This window comes from Oncorhynchus mykiss, chromosome 18 (assembly GCF_057628025.1).
Source record: "Oncorhynchus mykiss isolate SJ-2025 chromosome 18, ASM5762802v1, whole genome shotgun sequence".
Taxonomy (NCBI): Eukaryota; Metazoa; Chordata; class Actinopteri; order Salmoniformes; family Salmonidae; genus Oncorhynchus; species Oncorhynchus mykiss.
In genome coordinates this window covers 8,346,104-8,369,141 of record NC_143039.1, presented here as the reverse complement: position 1 = coordinate 8,369,141, position 23,038 = coordinate 8,346,104, and the positions used below count along the sequence as shown (strand labels likewise).

At 41.7% G+C, this 23,038-nt stretch overlaps 1 protein-coding gene across 2 annotated transcripts in view; it reads right to left on the bottom strand.

The window, feature by feature from the left end:
- Positions 1-265: 265 nt before the first annotated feature.
- The window catches only part of LOC110512986 (protocadherin-9), a 548,488-nt gene continuing 525,715 nt past the window's right edge, over positions 266-23,038 (bottom strand). Inside the window, exon 5 of one of the 2 annotated variants that reach the window (XM_090207028.1) lies at positions 266-2,488. In XM_090207028.1, the coding sequence (XP_090063154.1) occupies positions 2,118-2,488 (371 nt within the window). In that variant the 3' untranslated portion in view covers positions 266-2,117. The remainder of the gene's footprint in view (positions 2,489-23,038) is intronic. The other variant, XM_090207029.1, reaches the window with a different exon arrangement.

The window sequence follows — 23,038 nt, the reverse complement described above, 5'->3', positions numbered from 1 at the left end:
TCCTTTTAATGGTGAAACTGTCACATCCGTTTGTGATTTAACAACAACAAAAACGTTACTCCAAACAACGTACAATGTCCCCCCCCCCGTCCCCCCCGCCCCCCCGTCCACCCCCCTGTCCCCCCCTCAGACATCAATGCATATTTTCTAATCATTGAAATAATAATTAAATACAATGCTTGGTATAACGTTATGAAGGCACAGGACACAAAGTGGTCGTATATGGACAACAAAAATGAATTTAGGTTGTAGTACTACTATTCAATTGTACTCAACTAATCACAATTTTAATCAAATGTTGTACAAATAATGAGTCAAAGTTCAAAGATCAAACACATATAGCTCATTTACAAATATATTGCTGTTGAATAGTAACATTAGTTGTTTTTTTTATAATTATAATTTTAATTTTTTTTTCTGCGGAAAAGTTTGCAATCTTTTTGTTTCCCATCATGTAAAAATCAAGCGTTATACGTCCATGATACAAAATTTATTTTGAAAAAATACGTTTGCCATAGTAGTTGAATGAAAGGAAATCAGACTTTGGGTCAACATTGTGCATCATTTTGTAACGGTTGAATATGTGTTTTCCGTAATACCCCCAACACAACAGGCCTTATATGAGTATGTGAATTATTATTTTAGATTTCCAATATGCCCCCCCCCCCCCCCCCACGCCTTTCTTTTAACAAAAAGATTGAAAGCCAAAATGTATAGGGCACATCCTAAATGGCACACTGCTCCCTATTAGTAGACTTCCTGGTCAGAAGCAGCACTGTATAGGTGATAAGATGCCATTGGAAACCATATTTTGATGTCATAAGGGGACTGCCATGGATCGGCGTTTTAGATCCATGTGATGTCATAAGGGGACCGCCACGATCGTCGTTCTAGATCCATGTGATGTCATAAGGGGAACGCCACGGATCGCTGTTCTAGATCCATGTGATGTCATAAGGGGAGTTCTAGATCCATGTGATGTCATAAGGGGAGTTCTAGAGCCATATGATGTCATAAGGGGAGTTCTAGATCCATGTGATGTCATAAGGGGAGTTCTAGATCCATGTGATGTCATAAGGGGAGTTCTAGATCCATGTGATTTCATAAGGGGAGTTCTAGATCCATGTGATGTCATAAGGGGAGTTCTAGATCCATGCGATGTCATAAGGGGAGTTCTAGATCCATGTGATGTCATAAGGGGAGTTCTAGATCCATGTGATGTCATAAGGGGAGTTCTAGATCCATGTGATGTCATAAGGGGAGTTCTAGATCCATGGCAGTATTACATCAACTGGGTTAGTATCACACGTCCTATTTACAAAACACACAGACTATTGACAGACTAGACAAGTGTTCACTAACAGTGTTATCAATCAGAACGACGCACGCCTTCCTATACTGGAATTGTGTTTGTGTGTGTGTGGGGGGGGGGTTAATTACGTCCCAAATCGCACCCTATTCCCCTATGTAGTGCACTACTTTTGACCAAAGCCTTAGGACCTTGGTTAAAAGTAGTGCACTAAATAGGTAATAGGGTACCATTTTCGGCGTAGCCTGTAACTCCGTTTTTCTTTGATTGTGTAGATTAATATAGTCTCAAACAAACTCAATAACAACCACGTCACAATATTGGAATATATTGGTCAGACATAATATTGTTGATCATTTTTTATCTTTTTCTGTTGAGTATATGAATTCCTGTTTAAGGTATTCTTCCGTTTTTTTCCCAGGTGGCCTGGATCGTGTTCTTCCTGTTTCCCAGGTGGATTCGACCGCCCTTTTTTCCCAGCCATCAGAGTGATGAGGAAATGTTTATGTTTATGGGGGCGGGGCTTCGTCCATCAAAAGGGAATCCCAAGAGACGTTCTCTTGCGCCGTCTATCCATCCAACGCCAAAAAGTAGAATTGTAGAGTACACTGCATCAGTACTAGTCTAGTGGCCTACGTAGCACATGTAACTATCACATAGCACAAGCATCGACTTAAATCAAATAGTACGAACAAGAAAGAAAAAAAAGATAGAAAAAAAAAAACTCTTGAAACTTGCGTCATCTGTCCTGTTCAGATTATCCAATCGCAGCCCTGTTTAGATTGGCTGCCTCCAATCAGAGCTCCTTTTATAGCTGGTGTTCCTTCGAAGAGTCTGGGCCAGTGGTAGGCTGGTAGGATTTCAAACTAGCCAATGGGATGTCAGCCATGTGGCCACTGGTGCTGAAGTGTCCCTCCCCGCTGCCAAATTGCTTCTTGTCACAAAACTGGTCCCGCCCACTATCGGTCTTCCAGGTCCGGGTCAACGTAGTATGGCCGTTGAGCAGTTTCTCTTTGGCCCACTCTTTCTGGGTGGCGAAGTTGGACACTGGAGACTTGGGCTGGCTGTAGGAGCCGAGGGTAGGGGGCATCCAGCAGTTGTCAGAGTGGCCAAGCACCAAACACTCCTGGGTACACATCTCTGTAGCTTCCACTAGGCCTCTGGGTCCCAGGGGGCCATCTAGAGAGACACAGAGAGAAGAAGAACAGGACACTCCATGTTAGTGTTACGTTTCTGTAGCTCCGACCACACCTCTGTCTCCAGAACCAGAACAACCAGAACATTACTACTACAGAGACATAACAAGGTAATACTGTTAGTACTACAGAGATATAACAATGAAATACTGTTAGTCCTATAGAGATTAAACAAGGTAATACTGTTAGTACTACAGAGATATAACAATGAAATACTGTTAGTCCTATATAGATATAACAAGGTAATACTGTTAGTACTATAGAGATATAACAAGGTAATACTGTTAGTACTACAGAGATATAACAAGATAATACTGTTAGTACTACAGAGATATAACAAGATAATACTGTTAGTACTACAGAGATATAACAAGATAATACTGTTAGTACTACAGAGATATAACAAGATAATACTGTTAGTACTACAGAGATATAACAATGAAATACTGTTAGTCCTATATAGATATAACAAGGTAATACTGTTAGTACTACAGAGATATAACAAGATAATACTGTTAGTACTACAGAGATATAACAATGAAATACTGTTAGTCCTATATAGATATAACAAGGTAATACTGTTAGTACTACAGAGATATAACAAGATAATACTGTTAGTACTATAGAGATATAACAAGATAATACTGATAGTACTACAGATACATAACAAGGTAATACTGATAGTACTATACAGGTGCTACACAGTGACCGTAACTAATGACAGAATTAATTTAGCAGTTATATATTAGTCTTGTAAACAAAGTTGAATATTTAATATTGTGTCATTGTAGAACTACTACAACCTTCTCCATCTGTCACATAATTTCTGTCCTTCAGGCTCGGGAGACATCCCTCTTGAAATCTGAAACGCATTCTAATCCACTCAACTCATAAAAACGCTTTTAGATCAAATCAACATTTTTAGCTCCCGCAAAACCTAATTGTGTAAAACGCGGCAAGACACCATTAGCGCTAGTTGTTGCCGACCTCATATATAATTCATACCCGAGGCCTTGTGAGCAAGTGTTAATTTATGTTCTGCACAAACAAAGAGCAGCTTCTGAAGACCGGGCACATTGCTTATTAATTAACTAGCAAAAATACTTGTTATAAAGTCAATATTTAAAAGGTTGTGAACTGTTCCTTAAGTCAGTTTAGCTTCAAATTTCACGTTGAGAAGGTGGGAGAAACGTCAAGTGGAACAAAGCGAAAGGAGGTAACAATGCAGGGTTTTGCTCAACAGGCTTCTCCTGGGATAAGAAATATGTGAGGTGGACAGAATATTAAACTGTTTCTTCACTGAAACTCTACCACAACAGACATATGTGAAATGGATAGAAAATCACCTGTTTCTACACGAAAACTCTACCACAACAGACATATGTGAAATGGATAGAAAATCAACTGTTTCTTCATTGAAACTCTACCACAACAGACATATGTGAAATGGATAGAAAATCACCTGTCTCTTCACTGAAACTCTACCACAACAGACACATGTGAAATGGATAGAAAATCACCTGTTTCTACAAGGAAACTCTACCACAACAGACATATGTGAAATGGATAGAAAATCAACTGTTTCTTCATTGAAACTCTACCACAACAGACATATGTGAAATGGATAGAAAATCACCTGTCTCTTCACTGAAACTCTACCACAACAGACACATGTGAAATGGATAGAAAATCACCTGTTTCTACACGGAAACTCTCCACAACAGACATATGTGAAATGGATAGAAAATCAACAGTTTCTTCATTGAAACTAGCACAACAGACATATGTGAAATGGATAGAAAATCACCTGTTTCTTCACTGAAACTCTACCACAACAGACACATGTGAAATGGATAGAAAGTCACCTGTTTCTACACTGAAACTCTACCACAACAGACATATGTGAAATGGATAGAAAATCAACTGTTACTTCATTGAAACTCTACCACAACAGACATATGTGAAATGGATAGAAAATCACCTGTTTCTACACTGAAACTCTACCACAACAGACATATGTGAAATGGATAGAAAATTAACTGTTTCTTCACTGAAACTCTACCACAACAGACATATGTGAAATGGATAGAAAATCAACTGTTTCTTCATTGAAACTCTTCCACAACAGACATACGTGAAATGGATAGAAAATCACATGTTTCTTCATTGAAACTCTACCACAACAGACATATGTGAAATGGATAGAAAATTAACTGTTTCTTCACTGAAACTCTACCACAACAGACATATGTGAAATGGATAGAAAATTAACTGTTTCTTCACTGAAACTCTACCACAACAGACATATGTGAAATGGATAGAAAATCAACTGTTTCTTCATTGAAACTCTACCACAACAGACATATGTGAAATGGATAGAAAATCACCTGTCTCTTCACTGAAACTCTACCACAACAGACACATGTGAAATGGATAGAAAATCACCTGTTTCTACAAGGAAACTCTACCACAACAGACATATGTGAAATGGATAGAAAATCAACTGTTTCTTCATTGAAACTCTACCACAACAGACATATGTGAAATGGATAGAAAATCACCTGTCTCTTCACTGAAACTCTACCACAACAGACACATGTGAAATGGATAGAAAATCACCTGTTTCTACACGGAAACTCTCCACAACAGACATATGTGAAATGGATAGAAAATCAACAGTTTCTTCATTGAAACTAGCACAACAGACATATGTGAAATGGATAGAAAATCACCTGTTTCTTCACTGAAACTCTACCACAACAGACACATGTGAAATGGATAGAAAGTCACCTGTTTCTACACTGAAACTCTACCACAACAGACATATGTGAAATGGATAGAAAATCAACTGTTACTTCATTGAAACTCTACCACAACAGACATATGTGAAATGGATAGAAAATCACCTGTTTCTACACTGAAACTCTACCACAACAGACATATGTGAAATGGATAGAAAATTAACTGTTTCTTCACTGAAACTCTACCACAACAGACATATGTGAAATGGATAGAAAATCAACTGTTTCTTCATTGAAACTCTTCCACAACAGACATACGTGAAATGGATAGAAAATCACATGTTTCTTCATTGAAACTCTACCACAACAGACATATGTGAAATGGATAGAAAATTAACTGTTTCTTCACTGAAACTCTACCACAACAGACATATGTGAAATGGATAGAAAATTAACTGTTTCTTCACTGAAACTCTACCACAACAGACATATGTGAAATGGATAGAAAATCAACTGTTTCTTCATTGAAACTCTTCCACAACAGACATATGTGAAATGGATAGAAAATCACATGTTTCTTCATTGAAACTCTACCACAACAGACATATGTGAAATGGATAGAAAATTAACTGTTTCTTCACTGAAACTCTACCACAACAGACATATGTGAAATGGATAGAAAATTAACTGTTTCTTCACTGAAACTCTACCGCAACAGACACATGTGAAATTGACAGAAATATCACCTATTTCTACACTCAATTTCTACCACAACAACCACTACCAAAAAAAACAAAAAGAACAACGACAGAACAGAATATATCATTTCCTTTGAAACACTAAAAAGTTAAAGATCATTCGAAATTCTGCCAATAGAAATGACGGTACTTCTGGAAGCCAAAATAAAAAGCTGAAATATGCATATGTCATGTTTTTTTTTTAAAAGAAGCCTTTTCAGCCTTAAATGGAAAACATTTTCTAAATGCCATGTCTGGCATCAGTACAGAAGGTATTGTCTTCACTTAGTTCAGAATCATCCTTGAGACAGATGCCACATGACTTGGCAGGAAGACGGAAATGAATAAATGATCTTCTTGGGACTAAATTATTTCACTAGCTTTGGTTGGACAGAGCAGGAACATAGAGGAGTGTAACAAACTAGTATCTACAACATCTTGATATCTCCGTTATCCTTTAAAAGATGGTAAATGTAGCTTCTGCCTCAAATGGTTCCCTATTCCCTATATGGTGCGCCCTGGTCAAAAGTAGTGCACTACAAAGGGAATAGGGTTCTATAGGGCCCTGGTCTAAAGTAGTGCACTACATAGGGAATAGGGTTTTATAGGGCCCTGGTCAAAAGTAGTGCACTACATATAGGGAATAGGGTTCTATAGGGCTCTGGTCTAAAGTAGTGCACTACATAGGGAATACGGTTTTATAGGGCCCTGGTCAAAAGTAGTGCACTACATATAGGGAATAGGGTTCTATAGGGCTCTGGTTTAAAGTAGTGCACTATATAGGGAATAGGGTTCTATAGGGCTCTGGTCTAAAGTAGTGCACTATATAGGGAATAGAGTTCTATAGGGCTCTGATCTAAAGTAGTGCACTATATAGGGAATAGGGTTTTATAGAGCTCTGGTCTAAAGTAGTGCACTATACAGGGAATAGGTTTCCATAGGGCTCTGGTCAAAAGTAGTGCACTACATAGGGAATAGGGTGCCATTTGGGACCATATTTCCGAAGGGTTGGGTAAATCCCTTCAACCTTATTGTCACGTTGGTATGAATAATTCGGGAGACAGGCGCAGGAATGCGTAATATATATTTTCTTTATTCATCCCAAATTACAGCGTTCCGTGTAAAGGCAAAGGGGACGAAGACCAAACAAACACCTAACACAAAAACACAGGGTTGAAACCCAGTCCAAAAAGAGCGAAGAGTACCTCGAATAAATAACACAATCGCACAATGATTATCACACGGGACGAGACCCCGTGATCACCTGCGCAATCCACAAGGGCACGAAAGCCCAAATACAACAAGGCAAATGTACTCACGCGACCAACGGACAGTGTAACACTAATCGACAGCCCGAGTCTGAAACAAAGGGCACATTTATACAAATGCAATCAGTGGGAACGGGGACCTGGTTCTTCGCAATGACACAGTTCCGGACTGATCCGTGACACTTATTAGCTACCAAAGATACACAGTTGCTGGCGACAACAGAAAATGCTGTAGGTAATATCTTCAATTATTTTCGAGATGACACAAGAATATTCACCAAAGGTCGGCATTCAAACCTCATTCAACCTCATTGTCAATGTTCTGTATAGGGGCTACCAGAGAGTTCCATGTAGTCATGTTACCTGGGCTACCAGAGAGTTCCATGTAGTCATGTTACCTGGGCTACCAGAGAGTTCCATGTAGTCATGTTACCTGGGCTACCAGAGAGTTCCATGTAGTCATGTTACCTGGGCTACCAGAGAGTTCCATGTAGTCATGTTACCTGGGCTCCCAGAGAGTTCCATGTAGTCATGTTACCTGGGCTACCAGAGAGTTCCATGTAGTCATGTTACCTGGGCTACCAGAGAGTTCCATGTAGTCATGTTACCTGGGCTCCATCACTTATTTCAGGAACTACAGCCTAAAAACCACCTAGCCAAAATGTTCCAGACCTTCGCTCTTCCCTCCTTTCTACTGCACTGTACATCAAGTTGTAATGTTCATCATCAGTTTCCTTGGATTTCTAGCTCTGTTTCATCACACATACCTTGTATAATCCTCCTAATAGATGACCCCTTTGATGGTCCCAGAGCCCACTGGTCCATGGAGCCCAAACCCTCAGCACAGACACTCCATCCATCCATCAGTCCGGACACGTCATCCATTCCTCAGTCCAGACACATCATCCATCCCTCAGTCCAGACACGTCATCAATTCCTCAGTCCAGACACATCATCCATCCCTCAGTCCAGACACATCATCCATCCCTCAGTCCAGACACATCATCCATCCCTCTGTCCAGACAGGGATCTGTCCATCAGTCCAGACAGGTGATCTGTCCCTCAGTCCAGACAGGTGATCTGTCCCTCAGTCCAGACAGGTGATCTGTCCCTCAGTCCAGACACATCATCCATCCCTCAGTCCAGACAGGTGATCCAGTGACAGCCATCCATGTCCACTGAACTACAGCCCAATCAACCACTACAGCCCAATCAACCACTACAGCTCAATCAACCCACACACAGAGTGTTTAAAGACACGTGTGGTTGTGTTGTTTTACATGTACATGTTTGAGTCTGTGTGAACGTATTAATGGTTATTGATCATATATCAGAAGAGACAATGATGATGTTTAAAATTCAATACAAAATATGTGCTGTATCTTTAATAACCAAAGCCTAAAGGAGGAATCCGAAGGCGTGGAAGAAAGCCAAAGTAATTCCATCGTCTAAAAATTGTAAAGCACCCTTTGCTGGCTCTTTAACGGCCTCCCAATCAGTTTGCTGCCTGTTCTTAGTAAACATATGGCGAAAATGTTGTTTGAACAAGTAACCTGCTCTTTATCAGAGATCAAGTTAACTACTGACTTTCAGTATGCATATTGAGAAGGGCACTCAATTTGTACTGCACTGACTTAGATGACTGATGATTGGTTTAAAAAAAAAAATGGATAATAAGATGATAGGTGGAGCTGCATTGTTATATTTTAGAATGAATGTTATTGATAATACATTGTTAATGAAGAACTCACTTGCTGTGGCTTTACATCACCTGGCATCACATGGTTGGAGAAATATTTAACCAATAGAACCCGGAGAATGTTCGTCAATGGAAGCTTCTCTAACATCAGGTATGTACAGTGCGGTGTCCCTCAGGGCAGTTGCCTTGGGCCACTACTCTTTTCTATTTTTTTTTTTACAAATGATTTGCCACTCACTATGCTTCCAAGTTCCTATAGTACCAGGTAACTGACACGTGACAGCCAATGGACATTTTCCTTCAAATGTCCACCTCCTTGACAACACTCAGCTTAGCTGTTTGAGTTGTCATTTAACCAGTTTAATACTGTATGCTATCATCAGTCACCCTTCAGAGACACATATAACCACTAGTTAAACAAATAACAGTACATTTACAAAGCCTGCCATCCATGCTGCTCTTTCCATCAAACCTCATAGGACTAGCAATAATCAACGTTAATTTAATCCATCCCTCTCCCTCCTCTTCTGCTTTTCTCACTCCTCTTCTTCTCTCCCTCCTCTTCTTCTCTCCCTCCTCTTCTTCTTTCCCTCTTCTTCTTCTCTCCCTCCTCTTCTTCTCTCCCTCCTCTTCTTCACTAGCCCCCTCTTCTTCTCTAGCCTCCTCTTCTCTCCCTCCTCTTTTCTCCCGCCATCTCTAGCCTCCTCTAGCTACTCAACCAAATTTGATTACTGTCTTTTATCATAAAGGATACAAAAACGGGAGGCCCTTGTCTGTGAGACATCGGCGGGGAAGAATGGAAGGAAGGAAGGCAGAAGCAGCTGTGGAACCCTCCAGGGTCATTCATGCCGAGGACAGCGTGAATTGATGTCGTTGTGCCAGCCTTTTGTGTCTTTAATAACAACATGTCGCCTTGCTCCGTCAACGTTCTGGGAGCCCTTGGCTTTAAACGTAGTGATTCCAGACCCTTTAAACCATCCGAAATCATTTTCCATGTCCAGATTGTTCTGGGGCCATAGAAATGACTGAAATAAGATGACGGGAGTCACAATGGGAGTCACTCATCTCCCCTCCTCTCCTCTCCTCTGTTCTCCTCTTGTCTCCCCCTTACCCTCCTCACCCCCCCCCCTTCCCTCTCCCCCTTCCCCTCCTCTCTCCTCCCCCTCCCCCTCCCCTTCCCTCCTGTCTCTCCTTTTCCTCCACTCTCCCCTCTCCTCCACTCCATGTAGGGTAGCAGTCCGTCCCAATAACTCTAGATAATGAGCTCGTGAGGAGCCTGGCAGAGCGACACATTATCATGGTGACATGAGGAATAGCAGGAGGGGTAGGAAGAGGAGAGGGGACGGGGGGGATTAGAGAGGGTGACAGGAAGATTAATTTCCCAAAATGAGATTGGAGAGAGAGGAAGACAGGAGCGAGCTGAGGAGTGAGTGAAGTAAATGTCAGACTGGGGATGGGAGTGGTTTTGGAAGTGGGAGTGGAAATGGGAATAGGAATGGTAGTGGGAGTGGGAGTGGGAATGAGAGTGGCAGTGGGAGTGGGAATGGTAGTGGGAATGGGAGTGAGTGGGATTGATAGTGGGAATGGGAATGGGAGTGTGAGTGGGAATGGGAGTGTGCATGATAGTGGGAGTGGTAGTGGTAGTGGGATTGGGAGTGGGAGTGGGAATGGGAATTGGAATGGGAGTGGGAGTGGGAATGCTAGTGGGAATGAGAGTGGGAGTGGGAATGCTAGTGTGCATGGTAGTGGAAGTGGGAATGGAAGTGGGAATGGGAATAGGGATGGGAATGAGAATATGGATGGAAGTGGAGTGGGAGTGGGAATGGGAGTGGGAGTGGTAGTGGGAGTGGCTACTTCGTTGGTAAGTGGACTAGCGTACATAACAGGAAAATGTAGCCCGACAATAATGAAATCAGAGAAATGGTATCTAGCAATATTTTTTGTAACGTCAGTTGAGTTGACTTAAAAAAAAAAAAAATCACGCTACAGATTGCTTTTACTTCCTGTTTCGCTCCGATTGGGTACACCCTCAATGGCCGCCAGTCTACCCATTATGCCATTATTGACTTGAACGGGGAGGACAAATCGTTAGATTGTATATCTATGAATGTACTACACCACTACACAGATATAAGACCAACTTAATGGTACCTTTCTTCTTTTATATACAAGTCTGTTACCACAGCAACTGTTTCCTCACCAAACAGCCATCATGTTCTGTTTCCTTACGATGTTTCCTAAATGACACCCTATTCACTATGTAGTATACTATAGTGCACTACGTAGGGAATAAGGTTCTATAGGGCTCTGGTCCAAAGTAGTGCACTACGTAGGGAATAGGGTTCTATAGGGCTCTGGTCCAAAGTAGTGCACTACGTAGGGAATATGTTTCTATAGGGCTCGGTCCAAAGTAGTGCACTACGTAGGGAATATGGCTCTATAGAGCTCTGGTCAAAGTAGTGCACTACGTAGGGAATAGGGTGCCATTTGAGCGTCAAGACGGAGCCTCTCAGTTTCGTCCGTTAATCAGATGTAAATTGAGCGTTTCTATTCCTCCGGTGTAATAGCCTCTCCATTACCATGTAGATTGGAGGAGAGTCACACGGGAGAGCCAATCAGAATCTCCACATGGGCACGGGACAATTTTCACTCTTCATCTCACCAGCTATAGCGACCTGCTGTCAAGGTGCTTGGCACCCAAAACAAGGCCTGATTGAGTCATCCCCTGTGTCCCAAAAAACTGCAACCCCCTAGATCCATCCGTATGTGCCTCTGGTTCTAAGCAGTGCACTATATAGGGAAATAGACTGCAATTTGTGACAAAGCCAGGGTGTGATTGAGACATCACATCCGAGGAACCCCTGTCATCTGGTCTTCATTGTCTGTGTCAAACTACACCCTTTCCCCCATTCAGTGCACTACATTAGACCAGGACCCATAGGGTAGTAGTGGACTATATAGGGTCCCATTGAGGATATATATTGGATGTAGGCCTGATTTAGACAAGGACATATCAAACAGAAGGGAATCATATTGTCAACAGTATACATGGAACAGGGTCCCATTGAGGATATATATTGGATGTAGGCCTGATTTAGACAAGGACATATTAAACAGAAGGGAATCATATTGTCAACAGTATACATGGAACAGGTTCCCATTGAGGATACATGTTGGATGTAGGCCTGATTTAGACAAGGACATATCAAACAGAAGGGAATCATATTGCCAACAGTATACATGGAACAGGGTCCCATTGAAGATATATATTGGATGTAGGTCTGATTTAGGCAAGGACAGGCCAAGTGAATCATATAGTCTCAGACTCTGAGCCTTAACGAAGTAGAGGTACTGAAGCCTCTCTATAACGTCCAGGACAGTCAAATGAACGAACAGATGTAGGATCTTAATTCGATCAGCCTTGTCGTTGCAAAAAAAAAAAACTTTGAAGTGTATTCGAGGTTTTAAAAGGCTTCTAAAGTTTGTAATTTACACTTTAAATTATCAGAATTGATTTTCCCCTTATTAAACCAACAATGTATCCCCCACTTCTAAAATGTCAATATATTATAATCCAAACTATAATTTGTGTTTCCTGTTGCAGCAGGATGATTTTCCAGGTGTGAGAAACTGACACTGCATATGAATATCGTCAACAAACCCAGAAGTGAAACTGAACTCTCTGTAGCAGAGTGAGGACAAAACGAATCTAGGGCAACAGTCCACAGTCGGACTGGTACAGGAACAACGCCAGTCCATCAGAGAGGATTTACTATACGTATCGGTATGTATTGGTACGTATTGGTACGTATTGGTATGTATTGGTATGTATCGGTATGTATCGGTATGTATCGGTATGTATTGGTATGTATTGGTATGTATCGGTATGTATCGGTATGTATCGGTATGATTGGTATGTATTGGTATGTATGGTATGTATTGGTATGTATTGGTATGTATTGGTATGTATTGGTACGTATCGGTACGTATTGGTACGTATCGGTATGTATTGGTACGTATTGGTGTGTATTGTTGTGTATTGGAGGGCTGCTGTCTGTCTAGAACCAGTCTGTCTTTAACCATCGTACGGGCAGTCTCCCATTGACCTCCATTCACAATGATGAGTACACACACACACACATGCACACAGATACACACACACACACACACACACGCACACACAGATACACACACACACACACAAACACAGATACACACACACACACACACACACACACACACACACACACACACACACACGCACACACAGATACACACACACACACACACAAACACAGATACACACACACACACACACACACACACACACAGATACACACACACACACACACACACACACAGAGAGATACACATGTAACAGTACTCGTCTTGCGTTGTGTACAATCAGTCATCGACACGGAACTCCAACATGTAGCACCAGTCATGTCGCTTTATTCTGATAAGAACGACACAAAATTGCACGTCATGCAATGCACGTCTCACCATCCAACTCTGCACTCACGCACGCTGGTTTGGTGCTTGTTCACTGGGACGATTCTAACTGGAACATCCCCCCTCGTAAGCAAGCTACGCAAACCAGCCAATAAGATGCCATGTTGAGTAGGTGAAGGCAAAACAAACTCAAACCAAAAACCCATTGGCTTAACAATAAAGTGGCAAGTGGAATCACCAATATAACCCTGTTACACACACAAACACACACGCACACACGCAGATACACACACACACACACACACACACACACAGATACACACACACACACACACACACGCACACACAGATACACACACACACACACACAAACACAGATACACACACACACAGATACACACACACACACGCATGCACGCAGCTACACACACACACACGCAGATACACACACACACACACACACGTACACAGTCACCGATTGACCTCCTGTCTCTCCGATGTCACCAACCAAAGGCTGTTGTGTCAAGATGCTGGTGCCAGAGGGAGGAGAGAGATCTACAATATAAATACACACTATACTGGGGGGAGGATCTACATTATAAATACACACTATACTGGGGGGGGGATCTACATTATAAATACACACTATACTGGGGGGGGAGATCTACATTATAAATACACACTATACTGGGGGAGATCTACATTATAAATACACACTATACTGGGGGGGAGATCTACATTATAAATACACACTATACTGGGGGGGGGGGGATCTACATTATAAATACACACTATACTGGGGGGGGAGATCTACATTATAAATACACACTATACTGGGGGGGGGGGAGATCTACATTATAAATACACACTATACTGGGGGGGGAGATCTACATTATAAATACACACTATACTGGGGGGGGGATCTACATTATAAATACACACTATACTGGGGGGGGAGATCTACATTATAAATACACACTATACTGGGGGGGGGGGGGATCTACATTATAAATACACACTATACTGGGGGGGGGGATCTACATTATAAATACACACTATACTGGGGGGGGGGAGATCTACATTATAAATACACACTATACTGGGGGGGGGGGGGATCTACATTATAAATACACACTATACTGGGGGGGGGGATCTACATTATAAATACACACTATACTGGGGGGGGGATCTACATTATAAATACACACTATACTGGGGGGGGAGATCTACATTATAAATACACACTATACTGGGGGGGGAGATCTACATTATAAATACACACTATACTGGGGGGGGAGATCTACATTATAAATACACACTATACTGGGGGGGGGGGGGATCTACATTATAAATACACACTATACTGGGGGGGGGGATCTACATTATAAATACACACTATACTGGGGGGGGGGAGATCTACATTATAAATACACACTATACTGGGGGGGGGGGGGATCTACATTATAAATACACACTATACTGGGGGGGGGGATCTACATTATAAATACACACTATACTGGGGGGGGGATCTACATTATAAATACACACTATACTGGGGGGGGAGATCTACATTATAAATACACACTATACTGGGGGGGGAGATCTACATTATAAATACACACTATACTGGGGGGGGAGATCTACATTATAAATACACACTATACTGGGGGGGGAGATCTACATTATAAATACACACTATACTGGGGGGGGGGGAGATCTACATTATAAATACACACTATACTGGGGGGGAGATCTACATTATAAATACACACTATACTGGGGGGGGGGGGGATCTACATTATAAATACACACTATACTGGGGGGGAGATCTACATTATAAATACACACTATACTGGGGGGGAGATCTACATTATAAATACACACTATACTGGGGGGGGGAGGATCTACATTATAAATACACACTATACTGGGGGGGGAGATCTACATTATAAATACACACTATACTGGGGGGAGATCTACATTATAAATACACACTATACTGGGGGGGGGATCTACATTATAAATACACACTATACTGGGGGGAGATCTACATTATAAATACACACTATACTGGGGGGGGGATCTACATTATAAATACACACTATACTGGGGGGGGGGATCTACATTATAAATACACACTATACTGGGGGGGAGATCTACATTATAAATACACACTATACTGGGGGGGGGGATCTACATTATAAATACACACTATACTGGGGGGGGGAGATCTACATTATAAATACACACTATACTGGGGGGGGGATCTACATTATAAATACACACTATACTGGGGGGGGGAGATCTACATTATAAATACACACTATACTGGGGGGGGGAGATCTACATTATAAATACACACTATACTGGGGGGGAGATCTACATTATAAATACACACTATACTGGGGGGGAGATCTACATTATAAATACACACTATACTGGGGGGGGGAGATCTACATTATAAATACACACTATACTGGGGGGGGGGATCTACATTATAAATACACACTATACTGGGGGGGAGATCTACATTATAAATACACACTATACTGGGGGGGGGGGGGATCTACATTATAAATACACACTATACTGGGGGGGGGGGGGATCTACATTATAAATACACACTATACTGGGGGGGAGATCTACATTATAAATACACACTATACTGGGGGGGAGATCTACATTATAAATACACACTATACTGGGGGGGGAGATCTACATTATAAATACACACTATACTGGGGGGGGGGGGAGATCTACATTATAAATACACACTATACTGGGGGGGGGGATCTACAATATAAATACATACTATACTGGGGGGGAGATCTACATTATAAATACACACTATACTGGGGGGGGGAGATCTACATTATAAATACACACTATACTGGGGGGGGGGATCTACAATATAAATACATACTATACTGGGGGGGAGATCTACATTATAAATACACACTATACTGGGGGGGGGAGATCTACATTATAAATACACACTATACTGGGGGGGGGGATCTACATTATAAATACATACTATACTGGGGGGGGAGATCTACATTATAAATACACACTATACTGGGGGGGGGGGAGATCTACATTATAAATACACACTATACTGGGGGGGGGGGAGATCTACATTATAAATACACACTATACTGGGGGGGGGGGGGACCTACATTATAAATACACACTATACTGGGGGGGGAGATCTACATTATAAATACACACTATACTGGGGGAGATCTACATTATAAATACACACTATACTGGGGGGGGGGGGAGATCTACATTATAAATACACACTATACTGGGGGGGGGGATCTACATTATAAATACACACTATACTGGGGGGGAGATCTACATTATAAATACACACTATACTGGGGGGGGAGATCTACATTATAAATACACACTATACTGGGGGGGGGAGATCTACATTATAAATACACACTATACTGGGGGGGGGGATCTACATTATAAATACATACTATACTGGGGGGGGAGATCTACATTATAAATACACACTATACTGGGGGGGGGGGGGACCTACATTATAAATACACACTATACTGGGGGGGGAGATCTACATTATAAATACACACTATACTGGGGGGGGGGGGAGAACTACATTATAAATACACACTATACTGGGGGGGGGATCTACATTATAAATACACACTATACTGGGGGGGGAGATCTACATTATAAATACACACTATACTGGGGGGGGGGGGATCTACATTATAAATACACACTATACTGGGGGGGGGGATCTACATTATAAATACATACTATACTGGGGGGGAGATCTACATTATAAATACACACTATACTGGGGGGGGGGGGATCTACATTATAAATACACACTATACTGGGGGGGAGATCTACATTATAAATACACACTATACTGGGGGGGGGGGATCTACATTATAAATACACACTATACTGGGGGGGAGATCTACATTATAAATACACACTATACTGGGGGGGGGGGGGGATCTACATTATAAATACACACTATACTGGGGGGGGATCTACATTATAAATACACACTATACTGGGGGGGGAGATCTACATTATAAATACACACTATACTGGGGGGGGGGGGATCTACATTATAAATACACACTATACTGGGGGGGGGGGGATCTACATTATAAATACATACTATACTGGGGGGGGGAGATCTACATTATAAATACACACTATACTGGGGGGGGAGATCTACATTATAAATACACACTATACTGGGGGGGGGGGGATCTACATTATAAATACACACTATACTGGGGGGGGGGGGATCTACATTATAAATACACACTATACTGGGGGGGGGAGATCTACATTATAAATACACACTATACTGGGGGGGGGAGATCTACATTATAAATACACACTATACTGGGGGGAGAGATCTACATTATAAATACACACTATACTGGGGGGGGGAGATCTACATTATAAATACACACTATACTGGGGGGGGGAGATCTACATTATAAATACACACTATACTGGGGGGGATCTACATTATAAATACACACTATACTGGGGGGGGGGGGATCTACATTATAAATACACACTATACTGGGGGGGGGGAGAGATCTACATTATAAATACACACTATACTGGGGGGGAGATCTACATTATAAATACACACTATACTGGGGGGGAGATCTACATTATAAATACACACTATACTGGGGGGGAGATCTACATTATAAATACACACTATACTGGGGGGGAGATCTACATTATAAATACACACTATACTGGGGGGGGGAGATCTACATTATAAATACACACTATACTGGGGGGGGGGATCTACATTATAAATACACACTATACTGGGGGGGAGATCTACATTATAAATACACACTATACTGGGGGGGGGGGGGATCTACATTATAAATACACACTATACTGGGGGGGGGGGGGATCTACATTATAAATACACACTATACTGGGGGGGAGATCTACATTATAAATACACACTATACTGGGGGGGAGATCTACATTATAAATACACACTATACTGGGGGGGGAGATCTACATTATAAATACACACTATACTGGGGGGGGGGGGAGATCTACATTATAAATACACACTATACTGGGGGGGGGGATCTACAATATAAATACATACTATACTGGGGGGGAGATCTACATTATAAATACACACTATACTGGGGGGGGGGGATCTACATTATAAATACACACTATACTGGGGGGGGGGATCTACAATATAAATACATACTATACTGGGGGGGAGATCTACATTATAAATACACACTATACTGGGGGGGGGAGATCTACATTATAAATACACACTATACTGGGGGGGGGGATCTACATTATAAATACATACTATACTGGGGGGGGAGATCTACATTATAAATACACACTATACTGGGGGGGGGGGAGATCTACATTATAAATACACACTATACTGGGGGGGGGGGAGATCTACATTATAAATACACACTATACTGGGGGGGGGGGGGACCTACATTATAAATACACACTATACTGGGGGGGGAGATCTACATTATAAATACACACTATACTGGGGGGGAGATCTACATTATAAATACACACTATACTGGGGGAGATCTACATTATAAATACACACTATACTGGGGGGGGGGGGAGATCTACATTATAAATACACACTATACTGGGGGGGGGGATCTACATTATAAATACACACTATACTGGGGGGGAGATCTACATTATAAATACACACTATACTGGGGGGGGAGATCTACATTATAAATACACACTATACTGGGGGGGGGAGATCTACATTATAAATACACACTATACTGGGGGGGGGGATCTACATTATAAATACATACTATACTGGGGGGGGAGATCTACATTATAAATACACACTATACTGGGGGGGGGGGGGACCTACATTATAAATACACACTATACTGGGGGGGGAGATCTACATTATAAATACACACTATACTGGGGGGGGGGGGAGAACTACATTATAAATACACACTATACTGGGGGGGGGATCTACATTATAAATACACACTATACTGGGGGGGGAGATCTACATTATAAATACACACTATACTGGGGGGGGGGGGATCTACATTATAAATACACACTATACTGGGGGGGGGGATCTACATTATAAATACATACTATACTGGGGGGGAGATCTACATTATAAATACACACTATACTGGGGGGGGGGGGATCTACATTATAAATACACACTATACTGGGGGGGAGATCTACATTATAAATACACACTATACTGGGGGGGGGGGATCTACATTATAAATACACACTATACTGGGGGGGAGATCTACATTATAAATACACACTATACTGGGGGGGGGGGGGGATCTACATTATAAATACACACTATACTGGGGGGGGGATCTACATTATAAATACACACTATACTGGGGGGGGAGATCTACATTATAAATACACACTATACTGGGGGGGGGGGGATCTACATTATAAATACACACTATACTGGGGGGGGGGGGATCTACATTATAAATACATACTATACTGGGGGGGGGAGATCTACATTATAAATACACACTATACTGGGGGGGGAGATCTACATTATAAATACACACTATACTGGGGGGGGGGGGATCTACATTATAAATACACACTATACTGGGGGGGGGGGATCTACATTATAAATACACACTATACTGGGGGGGGGAGATCTACATTATAAATACACACTATACTGGGGGGGGGAGATCTACATTATAAATACACACTATACTGGGGGGAGAGATCTACATTATAAATACACACTATACTGGGGGGGGGAGATCTACATTATAAATACACACTATACTGGGGGGGGGAGATCTACATTATAAATACACACTATACTGGGGGGGATCTACATTATAAATACACACTATACTGGGGGGGGGGGGATCTACATTATAAATACACACTATACTGGGGGGGGGGAGAGATCTACATTATAAATACACACTATACTGGGGGGGAGATCTACATTATAAATACACACTATACTGGGGGGGGAGATCTACATTATAAATACACACTATACTGTGGGGGAGATCTACATTATAAATACACACTATACTGGGGGGGGGAGATCTACATTATAAATACACACTATACTGGGGGGGAGATCTACATTATAAATACACACTATACTGGGGGGGAGATCTACATTATAAATACACACTATACTGGGGGGGAGATCTACATTATAAATACACACTATACTGGGGGGGAGATCTACATTATAAATACACACTATACTGGGGGGGGAGATCTACATTATAAATACACACTATACTGGGGGGGAGATCTACATTATAAATACACACTATACTGGGGGGGAGATCTACATTATAAATACACACTATACTGGGGGGGAGATCTACATTATAAATACACACTATACTGGGGGGGGGAGATCTACATTATAAATACACACTATACTGGGGGGGGGAGATCTACATTATAAATACACACTATACTGGGGGGAGAGATCTACATTATAAATACACACTATACTGGGGGGGGGAGATCTACATTATAAATACACACTATACTGGGGGGGGGAGATCTACATTATAAATACACACTATACTGGGGGGGAGATCTACATTATAAATACACACTATACTGGGGGGGAGATCTACATTATAAATACACACTATACTGGGGGGGAGATCTACATTATAAATACACACTATACTGGGGGGGGGAGATCTACATTATAAATACACACTATACTGGGGGGGAGATCTACATTATAAATACACACTATACTGGGGGGGAGATCTACATTATAAATACACACTATACTGGGGGGGAGATCTACATTATAAATACACACTATACTGGGGGGGAGATCTACATTATAAATACACACTATACTGGGGGGGAGATCTACATTATAAATACACACTATACTGGGGGGGAGATCTACATTATAAATACACACTATACTGGGGGGGGGGGGATCTACATTATAAATACACACTATACTGGGGGGGAGATCTACATTATAAATACACACTATACTGGGGGGGAGATCTACATTATAAATACACACTATACTGGGGGGGAGATCTACATTATAAATACACACTATACTGGGGGGGGGGGGATCTACATTATAAATACACACTATACTGGGGGGGGAGATCTACATTATAAATACACACTATACTGGGGGGGGGATCTACATTATAAATACACACTATACTGGGGGGAGATCTACATTATAAATACACACTATACTGGGGGGAGGATCTACAATATAAATACACACTATACTGGGGGGGGGAGATCTACATTATAAATACACACTATACTGGGGGGGGGGGGGAGATCTACATTATAAATACACACTATACTGGGGGGGGGGGTCTACATTATAAATACACACTATACTGGGGGGGGGGGGAGATCTACATTATAAATACACACTATACTGGGGGGGGATCTACATTATAAATACACACTATACTGGGGGGGAGATCTACATTATAAATACACACTATACTGGGGGGGAGATCTACATTATAAATACACACTATACTGGGGGGAGATCTACAATATAAATACACACTATACTGGGGGGGGGATCTACATTATAAATACACACTATACTGGGGGGGGGGGGAGATCTACATTATAAATACACACTATACTGGGGGGGGATCTACATTATAAATACACACTATACTGGGGGGGGGGGGAGATCTACATTATAAATACACACTATACTGGGGGGGGATCTACATTATAAATACACACTATACTGGGGGGGAGATCTACATTATAAATACACACTATACTGGGGGGGAGATCTACATTATAAATACACACTATACTGGGGGGAGATCTACAATATAAATACACACTATACTGGGGGGGGGATCTACATTATAAATACACACTATACTGGGGGGGGGGGGAGATCTACATTATAAATACACACTATACTGGGGGGGGATCTACATTATAAATACACACTATACTGGGGGGGGAGATCTACATTATAAATACACACTATACTGGGGGGGGGATCTACATTATAAATACACACTATACTGGGGGGGGGATCTACATTATAAATACACACTATACTGGGGGGGGGGGGAGATCTACATTATAAATACACACTATACTGGGGGGGGATCTACATTATAAATACACACTATACTGGGGGGGGATCTACATTATAAATACACACTATACTGGGGGGGAGATCTACATTATAAATACACACTATACTGGGGGGGGGAGATCTACATTATAAATACACACTATACTGGGGGGAGGATCTACATTATAAATACACACTATACTGGGGGGGGGGATCTACATTATAAATACACACTATACTGGGGGGAGATCTACATTATAAATACACACTATACTGGGGGGGGAGATCTACAATATAAATACACACTATACTGGGGGGGAGGATCTACATTATAAATACACACTATACTGGGGGGGAGATCTACATTATAAATACACACTATACTGGGGGGGGGAGGATCTACATTATAAATACACACTATACTGGGGGGGAGATCTACATTATAAATACACACTATACTGGGGGGGGGAGGATCTACATTATAA